Source organism: Chroicocephalus ridibundus, chromosome 4 (assembly GCF_963924245.1).
Source record: "Chroicocephalus ridibundus chromosome 4, bChrRid1.1, whole genome shotgun sequence".
Classification (NCBI taxonomy): domain Eukaryota; kingdom Metazoa; phylum Chordata; class Aves; order Charadriiformes; family Laridae; genus Chroicocephalus; species Chroicocephalus ridibundus.
In genome coordinates, this window is record NC_086287.1 from 31,691,659 (window position 1) to 31,703,597 (window position 11,939).

An 11,939-nucleotide genomic window follows, 5' to 3' on the forward strand; every position below is an offset into this window, starting at 1 on the left:
CACATTTGCGTATTTGAGAGAAGCACCTGGGAGCAGCTGTGACATGAAAGTCATCACAGCAAAAGTTGATTCTCCCTCTCAGTATATCAATTATATCATCTCAGGCTCAATGGCACAGCTCCAATTAAATGCAGCCAGAGTAAACAGGCATCCGACTAAAACCATCATATAGACATTAGTACAAAAGGTGACAGTCTTGTTACAACTGTTTTCTTTTTATGGCAGGCTGCAAGGTTGCAGCTCCCTGTATTAGATCGCCATATGACATCCTAATAGAACTTTCAGTAGTTGTGCATCAAGGTCTGAAATTATGTCTATTTTTAATGTGTAACAAGTATTTCCTTATCACAGATAATCAGTTTTATAGTTCGCACAAGCCACCTTTTCAACACATTTGTAAATAGCGTTCACTACCATTCTGATGTACGAACCGAAGTTGTTTGATTTTCTCTCCTGAAACTAATTACAAAAAATATTTTTTGTTTTTAATCACAGCACAACAGACTACTTTTGGGGGAGCCTCAACAAACCAAATCTTTTCTACTCTGATTGCATTTATTCTTAAACAAGAGAAATAAAATCAAATAAAGCAAGGATGCTATTGCAAAAGTAAGACAAAAGACTATTCCTCAATGAAGAAAAAAAACCCCAAAATTCCAGATGCCTTACATATTCAGTTCGAAACACTGTTGGAAAACAAACGTTTAGAGCTCAAAACAATTCGAACTGTTTCCCTGAATAATCATTTCATTGTAAGAAACACAGATGCACTAAAGAAAAATAGTTAGGAGAAAAGAAGGAATAGAAAGCTAACATGTTTTCTATTTGAATTGCGGCTACTACAAAACAGTGACTGACTGGAAAATGGAAACCCCCCCTCTCAGATATACTTGCTTACATCCTATTTTCAGCCTCCTCACCTAGTTTCCCCTCTGGAAAACCCTGGCTGCAGGAGAAGTCACACAGTCTGGCATACCTAAAATGGGCAGCGTATTTTCATCACCACCCATCTGCTTTCACATCACAAAGGCAACTAAAAAGTCCCAAATTTATTTCTGGAAACCTCTGACACATCACAACACTGTTTTGCCTCTACCCCCACATCCACATTCAAAATCCACTGAGGGAGCAGGCTTTAAGCTGTATGGCCAATACACCGAGTTCATCTCCATTCAGCCTCCTGGTGACCAGCTGCCGATAGGGAACTGGAACAAAGTCAACCTGACACTAGCAAGTGGGTGGCCCCAGAGTGGTAAGTGATGGAATTTCAGCTAGCACACGGACTAACAAAATCCACTGACATCAAAACTTAAAATAGTGTACTGAGTCTTTCTTTCATTAGATTGTAAATTCACAGACTAGACAGTTAACTGATTAAGGAATTAAAAGTTTTGTTATTGTTGCTTTCATTAATTAACCAACCTCAACTATAATTTTCACAAAGGCTTTTAGAGAACAGATGGAGTTAGTTGTACAGTGTGCAATACAACACATCCTTTTGTTTATCTTTTAATATTATAGAACATCAGTACCCATTAAATACTTAAAATTATTACTACATTTCTATGGATCATTTTACTCCCCTGTACAATTCACAGCCAGATCAGCTACAAGTCCTGAACTGAGGAGAAGTTAAATCTGTGTGGAAATTAGATGTCTGAACAACAGGCTGCATGTACTACAAGCACCCCAACACTAACTGTTACAAGTTTCTGTAACTATTACACATGCGCAAGGTCTGTGTCTGCAGAGAGCCTGAAGAATTAAACCTGCTGTCCCCTTCCATATTTTCAGAACTGGTGCAGAACTGAGGTGCCAGCTGCAGCAAAATGACATTAGTACTTATAAAGGTAAAACAAAACCACACCGAGATGTGGCGTGGGCTCCATCTAGCGGACCCCATCTTCATTCCGTATCTCTGTTGCAGAACCACTAATCTCCACACAAAATGAGTAAGAAATAGAACTGTGGTCAAGATTTAGACCCGTTTTATGAACACAAGTGAAAAAGGTACATAGGATACTTCAGTATCTAATGGCCTATTAACGTTTAAAGCAAAGAAAAAAAGATTTGTGGTGTTTTCAAAGTACCTGAACATTAATTGTATATTACCCAGCCAATGAAGCTGACAGTGTGCAAGACCTACCTGTGGACTTGTCTTTCTAAAAGTGTCCGTTCCATGTATCACGTCCCTTATTATTCTTTCTCTGAGATTATTATACTCCTCTTCGGTGAGGTCACTATCCTCTAATTGATGGTTGCAAACTGGGCACTGTCCGCTGGAATAACAGTGAAACAAGAAAATAAAAGGATAAAGCCTTTTAAATAAGAAATACCATATATTTTACTAACTTATTGAGTGTCTATGTATGAGCACAATTCTTTACAAGAACTCCAACACAGTACAATCATCAGAAAATCAGTGGTATTCTTTCTGGGATGCATCCAAAACCTACTGAAGTCACTAGAAATATTTCCATGTGATTTAGTGGGATCAGCATCAAAGATTTAACTCTAGAGACATTTGAGGATTTAGGACTAAAACTCTGCATCGGAGCATGGAAAGGAAAAAAAAAAAGGTATTTAAATATTCACAAGCATTTATTTAGGCTTTGAGAGATCAGAGTTCAATTCCCACCATTACCACAAATTTCCACATCTCTAATATTTGGAAGTTTCCCTACTATACAGGAAAGTCCCCATGGATACATACAGCACTGGCCTGTCCAGAACATACGAAGTAGCTGTAGGCATAGTAGTTGAAGCTAGCAGGAAGGCCAAGTTAGAGCCTTGGTCTAGCTATAAATCCATTCCAAAACGTTACAAGAAGAAAACGCACCAGTGAAATGCTCCACTATAGTGACACTGACTGCTCCTACAAAAAAAGGTAAGCTATCTGTGCCTCGTTTATCAAGGTATGGAATAACCAAATCTGCCACAGGTGGAGGAATAACCCAGGCCAAAAGAAAAAGAAAAAAGAAAAAGAAAAGAGAGACAGAAAGAAGAGGTAATATAAGTCTGCTGTATGGTTGGAAAAGCAAATAATGAACAAGACTACCTTCTTTGTGCAACTTGTCTTTTGCTGTCAGACTTCCCCTTATTTCTAGGCTGTTTCTTCAGATTTCTCCAAGGTGGTCAAAGTGAACAGACTGAGCGCAGAACGTGACTAAAGTAGAAATACTGTTTGCTTTGAAAGCCCTCAGCAATACTAAGTCATGCTGGCACTGCATGTCTGTATAATGCTCAGTTCCACCAGAGATTTTCTAATATCGGGCTGACTGCACCCAAACAGAGAACAGCTTTACATTGCTATCTGCTGGCAACTAATCACTACTTCTTTCTTTATTGCTGAGAAACTTAGGTTCCTGCACTGTAGCATGGCCGAAATATCATCACACGGATCTAGGAATGTGGCCTGCTGCAGATGAAAAAGCTCTGCAGCTACAGTCGACTAATGCAATCATTTTGTGTTCACTTTCCATAGTGAGAAACATCGCTCCATCACGCACAGCCATGTCAGTGATTGTGTGACTGCATGCAGCACTGGGGCAATTTCCTTTATCATTCACATCATACAATCGCCTAGCTTGGAAGGGACCTTTCAGATCATCTAGTCCCACCATCAACCTAACTCTGAGAAAAACCATCACTAAACCATATTTTTAAGCACTATGTCTACCCATCTTTTAAATACCTCCAGGGATGGTGCCTCATCTACTTCTCAGAACTCTTAGTTTCCCTGTTGCAAGGCCAGCAGCTGTGGTAACAATTGTGGTCCTGCAAATCCCAAATCATACATTGTTTTATCTCTGACATACACAAGAACTCTCCACTGATCTGTCTGTGCATGTTTTTAATACTAAAAGACCAAAAAGACTGAAAATCCATCATAAAAGATTACAGACTAGAATAATAGGGGATGCGAAAAAACAGACCTCAAACTCTTTAGTTTCCTCAAGAAGAGTGATGGCATGTCATAGCAGATCCTGAAAAATTTTCCAGACTAGCACGAGTGAGGCAACGCTACAGAGAACACACAGATCTGTGCCAGCCAAGAGGCACAACTTTTTGTCTAACCAACCTAGTGCTGCAAAAACACCCCAGCACTGGGAAAGGCCATCAAAACAAACAACCACGAGAACTGTGTCAACTGCTGAGTTGTTTTTTTGGTCCTACAGCCTGCTAGCACAACACACACATAATTCCAAGATACAAAACAAGAAAGGCCTAACTTCCATGGCTATGTCTGGATTTTTGTGTGATCCCCCAGAACTGTATCTTGACAGCAAGAACACACATCTTTTTTAATATCCAGCCTTTTATGTTGTTTCATGTCCCACAGCCATGACCTCTGCCCTAACACATAGTATGAAAGAAATCAAACTGGAACTGTTATCGCTTCCATGTCCCATTTGTTCATTCTTTTCTTTCCTAGTTGTCTCTCCCATTAGCCCCTATAAACTAAACACATAATCAGCACAATGCACAACTCCATACCCAAGTCAAAAATTAACCTCTGGGCCCACCACAAAACCAGCACGTAACAATGGAGGACTGAGACAAAACAACTTGCATCTCTCTGCTTGAACTGCGAACTACTAACCTTTTTCTTCCCCCTAAAAATATTATCTGAAAGCTTTGCAGATATACTTTCTAAAGACAAATCAATGAGCTACAAATATCCATAGACTTCATGGGTACACTTCTTGACTTGCATCTCTGGTTGTGGGTTAAACTAGAAATTCTTCGAAGCGTAACTCTTTAACAACTACATGAAAAAGGAAAAAGAAACAGTCAGATAGGACATTAACATACACTAAGGAAATTCAGTCAGTCATGTCTGTTCTCAAGCACTCCTGCCAAGAATATCGGACATGAGATCCAGCTTGCATCTTCATCACCAGACTGGACACTCCAGCCATGGTAACAAGAAAATAAGCAGGATATAATAGCTTCTCCAAAAGGCAATAAAATTACACTTAATCTGAATAGGTCTTTGGTTCTTCCTGGCTGACAAATAATGACTTTTTTGCCACTTGCTCCCAGTTAAGCTTCTCTTGTGTGCAGGATATGTTGTTGATGTTTCACATTTTTCCTTTCTATCATGCTCTGTTCAGAAGCCTATATTCACCCAGCTGGGCGTAGTTTGAACTGAAGGAGTAACGATTCTTCTCTAAATCCACCCAAATATCTTATTTGCACAAGCACAATCTCAGAACTGAATCATAGGATTTGAGCTTCGAGTGTTAAAATGGAACAAGTTATTCTCCTCTGGCTGTCTCCAGAGATATCCTAGGTATGCCAAAGCGAAGTCATTGTAGTTTTCTAAAACCATGTCAATCAGAAATGTTAAATTCTCCCAACAATTGACATCTAGTATACATTAATGCAAATACCATAAGCCAAGACTGCATTAATTGCAATGCTGACAGTGCATTTACTCAATCGAAAAAGTTATGCATGGAATCCCAACAATGGACATTCACTGCTGCATACAAACAATATGCTTCAGTTGCTCAACCTACTGTGGCCACTGCAGGCTTACCCTATATATTAATATAAGCAATGAGACTGGCTGCTCATATAGCTGTAAAGTTATCATTAAATACACCTAATTGCATTAAGGAACTTCACAGTTTGGCAACAGAGAAGAAAGGCCTAACGAACTGTTATGAGGCTATTTCAAAATCATTAAGCCTAAACTTTAGGACCCGTCCCAGTTAACCTGGATCCTTCTGGCACCTACACATCAAGCATGAAGTCAGACATGCTACAGCAGTTTGAACGCAGGCTCAAAAACACTTGAGCTGCAGCTTTCTATAGCTGATCTTGAAAATCCGAAGTTTTTTTTAAACTCTCAAAGAAAAACAGTCAGCAAAATTCAAGGTTTGTTTGCAGGGGTTTCAAGCTTTTGACTATCACAGTCCAAAGAAACTAGAAGCGCAATGCTAGAGGAAGAAGAAAATACCCTGGATATGAGCATCTTACGATATAACTGCCAGTATTTATACAAAATCAGAATAACATATGAATAAACCTATGAAATTGTCAAACTCAGTTTAGGAAAAAATAGTTCTTCTGGATTTTTTATTTCAAGATTCATGTTTTAAGACATTAGTTATGCTGACTGCAGAGATGAGTCTAGTAACAATCAACACAAGAGTTTCAGAGATACCTTAAAGGCTTTGTCCTTTATGATTAGGACCCAAAAAAAAAAGCTGAACAAAACCAACATTTTTTTTTTTTTTTGCTTTCTTATATCCTAAGGATCTTTTCTGTCAGCAGTCATTTAATTTAAACACAACAAAACTGTTATATTCTTTTTATTTTCTTGAAACCATTTTATTCAAATACTTATGCAAGTAGGTTACCTCAAGCTTATTTATTTCAAAATAAAGTGTTCATACAGCTATCACAACATAACTATCATATAGCACCTTGTCACCACTTTGTTCACGGATTCTTAATCCGTGATAAAATGTGAGGTGATTTAAGTTAGTTTAGCTCTCAAAGTCTGTAACAGAGTTTACAGACAGTAAGATAACGACTACCTCTTAATCAAGACAATCAACTTTAGAATTTTAAAACTCTAAAAGCTGAAAAAGGTTGTCCAGAATTTGGTGAATTATCATAATACAGTATAGTAACACACACACTCATTCCTAATGATAATCCATTTTACAGTGAGCAACCCCTACTCTGAGGACAGTGAGTTATGCTGTTCTTTCACGGGCTTCAAAAGCGGCAGACTCTACATGTGCTTTTACTTCAGAGTATGCAATACAGTGTATTTTTATAAACCGCCAAAAAACCCATAATCTATTGGAGACATTCTTATAATTTATACATTTATAGTTGTGGAATTGCTACAAAAACACACAACTAGGTTTCAAATAGAATAATGTTTAAAGTAAGAATTTACAGACATTAAGAAAACCGTGCTGTAATAGAAACACATACTCAAGTTATCGCTGTGAAAACCTAACAAAGAATCATTTTGTTTTCACTGAAAAATCAGGTGGGGAGAACCCTTCCATCTGTAAAAATTAACTGCAGTGTGCAAATAGTATCAGTTTTATCAAGTATCAGTTTTATCAGTATCAGTTTATCAAGAAGACATCCATTTAGACTCCAAAGCTGCTATGTTAAATGTCACATTAAACAATAAACCAACCAAAAAAGAAAGTCTTTAATTCCTAAACAGTAAAAAAACAAGCCACCCAGTAAAATGGTAGCTCTTATTTTTCTCTGTGTTCTTCTGTCTTGGCTCTGCTTAGAATAACTTCTTTCCTTGCATGTTGAGTCTTGTTTAATGCACAAGAATGAGTTTGAAACTGGAGTTTGGGAAATCATGTACACAACAAAGGTTCGTGTTCTCAAGGCTTAAAATACTTTCTTATATAAGGAAACCTATTTTTTATGTTTATGAATGAAGAGTTCAAGACAGAATAATCAAGAGAACATCTCACTTTTAAATAAAATGTTGCATTTACCTGTCTTTAATGTTGGTCAGGTGTCCTCTCCAGTTCCCTCCTGGCATACTAATATGTACAGAGGGAAAGATAAATAAAAACATTAGATTCTTATTTAACAATACCTGAATTACAGGTGAAGAACAATTCCATTTTGGTCAACATTTAGAAATAAAAGACCAATCAATCATCTGCCCTGCAAAGAAATCATACAAAGATTCATACATAATTTAGCAACACCTGAAAATATTATATAAAGAGCCAGCATTTAACAACATGCAGAGAACTAACACCAACCACCTCCTCAGTTTATATTGTACCCAAATATTTAGAACCACAAAAATAACCGAACTCCACTGACAATTTCTAAGTTGCTACCCCATACGTTTGCAAAGCACCTCAGAAACCAGATGCGAAAGCAGCAGGAATCAAGATTTCTATGCACATGTCATCCTGAGAGATGAACAAAGATATACCAAAATGCTGCATTGAGACTTTTTGACTCCAGATCATTATCATCATCACCACCACTACCACAGCCACCATCATGCTGGTGTAAATATTCTTTTTTTCCCTATAATATCCAAAACGGAACAGGAATATCCATGCCAACATGCAACTGCAGAGACCTCTCCCTTTACCACTGTGTTTATTATCATAGACTGCACAATCACACATGCCGTGGGCTTCGGAACAAGTGTCTTGCTTCTGCTCTCCTTTCCTATTTCTCATGCTGATACATAGTGGTTCTTTAGTTTTCTTACAAACAGGCACCAGAAAATACTGTGATTCTTTGTTGCACACTCAGATGTCTGTATTGGATCTGGCTCTACTCACTACTAGAAGTCAGTACTGCTCTGCTCTTCAGAGCAGTAATTTTTTAAAACCTACACCTATTCAGAAACACTCATAGAGCTCACTTCTGTGCTTACTGTACCATCAGCTTCCTTTGTCAGCAAAAGTTACCTGCCAATCATCTACATCGTTTTTGCAAGACTAACAGTGCTAGAAGTTATCAGATCCTCTTTCTTTTTGGGAACTCCACGTAAACTGCTTATTTATTTTCAACCACCAGAAAACACAAGTTCAGCACTAGTAATTGGAACAGACAGGTAAACTGGAGCGTTTTGTACAGGTTCACAGATAAAAAGCCAGGTGGGATTACTGATCACCTAGTTTCGCCCCTCTATTTATGGAGTTTGTTCTTCGTGTTGCTTTAGGGAAACACCCAACGTTGATCGTAAAACATGAGCCTACCTTGTTTTTGAGACTACCATCTTTCATGAATTGTTCCAACAGTCAGACACAGTATTAAAGATACAAAACAGGAGTTTGTCTCGCTTCAGCTTGCAGCCACTGGTTTGTCACTATGTACAGGCAATATATAGTTCAACATACTCACTGCCCCTGCACTCTCCTTGCCAAGGATTTTTTATTACGTTGAGTTTCCTGCGCAGGCAGCACACACCTACAGGTAAGTCCTTCTCTACTCACTGGGAAAATAGCACCCCACAACAGATTTTCACCCCCTAAACCAGTTCATCTCAACTGAAGCCTACTCTGTCTGTTCCCTAGGTGTTCCCAGGAAAACAAAACAGCTGGGGGACAGCAGTATAGACCGTTCTAATAATGGTAGTGCATTCCCAGAGCCATATTTCCATCCAGGAAGACTAACTTGTAAAATGGCTGCGTAGCTCACATAAACCAAAGTCAACACTTAGAAAAAAGTCACAGATGGGCTCACATACAACAGCATGACAAATATGCAGTGGGCTCAGGTGAACTACACTGTGCACGCGCACCAAAACTAACTGTAATTTGCAGTCTGACAATCACTAGTCATGACAACAAACTCTGTAGCCTGCTAAATAAACACTGTGCTAAAACAAAGAGCCTCCTATTGAGATTATTCCTCTCCTATTATTCTACTCAAAGTCAACACTTAATCTTCACTTAATCTATGCTAAATTTGCTGCATCTTTCCTTTAAAAAGAGAAACTATCTAATTTTCAAATAACTTCCTACTCCTACACTCCAATAGCTTATAGGAAAAAACGTCATACCTGTCAATATTCCTTATGTACCAACCCCAGAAAGAGATGAAATTGGACATTTTGGACATCCATGACCCATCACAATTTCCTACTTTCTGTACCAAGGAACAATATTTAACAGGTAAAATCTTTCAGAAAATAAATCAGTAAGAATTTTACACTAATTTTGGAGCAAAAATAGAATAGATTTTTTCATGACAATGTGTCCCTCCTGGAGAAGCAACAACCACAATGAGATGTTGAGGGATCTTATTGGACTTGATTTGTGGAATAATTTGAATCCCATCCTCATGAACTGGAGCTTGCTATTGAAACATTATTTACCTTTCAAACCATAGCTTTATACTCCGCATAAATGTTTTGTGAGGGTATATTTGGTTCTCTCTCAAATATAAGAGGACACCAAACAGCTCTTTTTGTAACTCAGCATCTTTCATACCCCTGCTGAAGTCAAAAAAGGCCTGCAGGACATCCAAGGTTGGGACCAAATCCTTAGACAACATTTCATGGTAAAGTTCAAAGGCAAGATTCATTTCTTGGTGACGGCTGGCTGCTTTGATACAGGATTCATAGTTTGTCCGTGAGGGAATCATAATCTTTTTTACTTCTTCCAAAAGAGTCAAGCCCATTCTCCATTGATCGGAATTACACAGTCCCTTGATAAGAAGGTTGTAAGCCCCACTTTCTAAAATCCTAAATCTGATTTTCATTATATCATACACATCACGAATTTCTGAAGTCTGCCCCTGCTGGACACACAATGCCAGATATTTGAGCAACAAATTATATGCAATGTCACCATTATTCTTTGCTACATGGGTCAGCAAGGACTTAGCCACATCAATGGGGCTGTTGCACCTGACCATACTGTTAAACATCACTTCTTCAAATATTTCAGGTGATTGAAAGCTTTCTCTCAGTCTGTTCCATTCCTCAGCCTGCAAAGGTTTTTCTGGAGGCTGTACTTTGGTAAACTTATGTCTTGACAGAACTTGACGTATTAACGGTTTCTTTGGCGCTCCAACAGAGGAATTCCCTTCAGATATTTCTTTAGTCTCTTCATCCCATCCTTTTTCTTCTCCATAATCAATTTCAGACCTTTTCTCGGTAGGAAAGACATCAGTTCCTTTGGGATCCACTGGTAATGCAGTGCTGGAAGATGTCACAAAACTGAAATAGTTCATCTTTTCCCTATTGGGGATGCTGAAAGAGACAGCAAACAGTTGTTGGCATCTTGAAACAGGCCAGAACATACGACATTTCCATAGCAAAGCCTGAAAACCCTGTTGACTAGTTTGAGAAAAGAGTGCCATCACGACAAGAAATTATCTCGCTGTAACTAATGAAGTTATAAAATGGAAAATGCTGTTTGCATGAGGATGTTTATTATAAAAGCCCAAGGGCTGTCAAGCTGTATAAGCTTCAGTTTCAAAATGCTTGTTCCATGAGTCCTTTTTGCCTCTCATGAAAACAAAAAATGTTAAGATCTTTTTTCACAAAAATCTATCTCTTAGACTGTGAGAACATTCATCCAAAATGAGGGTCTCTTTCTTTCTAGAGAAGATGCTTTGCAGGTTTGCAGCTCATAATTTCTGTTTGATGGTTACTGTAAAGACGAGTACGTTGTATGCACACAGGCAACTCTGATGCAGCTAGGCAAAAAGTGCAGGTTTTTTTCTTCCTGCCTTCATCCAAGTCGAGTCAGAAGGCTTCCTAAAAATAAAAAATAAAAATAACACCGCAACATCATAACCTGCTCCGTGCTTTCCTGTCATATTCACATTTGCATGCTACCAAACACAAAGTTCAAGGTACCTTGACAATTTCAGGTCAGGAATCCCAATCCTGATCCCTCAGGCAGTCCCAGCCGGGGATTCCTACTATGATTCCCTCGTGCCTTTCAACCTGTGACAAACTTCCGTTTAACTGGTCTCCCCAGTAGTGAACCTAGTAACTACAGCGAAATCCCACGTAAACGTTAGGTTATAAACGCAAATACCGTGAGCTTCGCAGGCAGCTGCTGTGGCCCTTGAGGAGGCCCCCACAAGGCCTCGTGTCCCTCACTCCTGCCGGGCCGGGCTGCGCCCCCGTGACTACAACTCCCAGCGTGCACAGCGGCCGGCCCCTCAGCAGCCCTCCGCCTCCTGGGAAAGACACTCTCTCTCTACACCCCCCCTACCACTACCTTTACCCCGCCAGACCGCAACGAAGCGCGGTGCCGGCGGGGGCTGCGCCTTCACCCCTCCGCGATGGGCCTACCTCTATGGGTGCGCGGCGGCCATGGGCACCTCGGGGCTGTGAGGTGCCGGCAGGGAGGCGCTGACAGCGCAGGCGGCCGCACAGCGGACAGCGCGCTCACCTCCCACTGGCCCGGAAGTGCTACCGAGCCCGCGCCGGGGACTGCAGCCAATCG

At 39.6% G+C, this 11,939-nt stretch overlaps 1 protein-coding gene across 4 annotated transcripts in view; it reads right to left on the bottom strand.

The window, feature by feature from the left end:
* The window catches only part of PRORP (protein only RNase P catalytic subunit), a 53,784-nt gene extending 41,866 nt beyond the window's left edge, over positions 1-11,918 (bottom strand). Inside the window, exons 1-5 of one of the 4 annotated variants that reach the window (XM_063332767.1) lie at positions 11,786-11,908; positions 11,342-11,480; positions 9,851-11,239; positions 7,494-7,541; positions 2,147-2,279 (exon numbers count right to left, since the gene is read on the bottom strand). In XM_063332767.1, the coding sequence (XP_063188837.1) occupies positions 2,147-2,279; positions 7,494-7,541; positions 9,851-10,839 (1,170 nt within the window). In that variant the 5' untranslated portion in view covers positions 10,840-11,239; positions 11,342-11,480; positions 11,786-11,908. Of the gene's footprint in view, positions 1-2,146; positions 2,280-7,493; positions 7,542-9,850; positions 11,240-11,341; positions 11,481-11,525; positions 11,677-11,785 lie in introns of those variants that run through there. The other 3 variants (XM_063332769.1, XM_063332766.1, XM_063332768.1) reach the window with 3 other exon arrangements.
* Between the last annotated feature and the right edge of the window lie 21 nt (positions 11,919-11,939).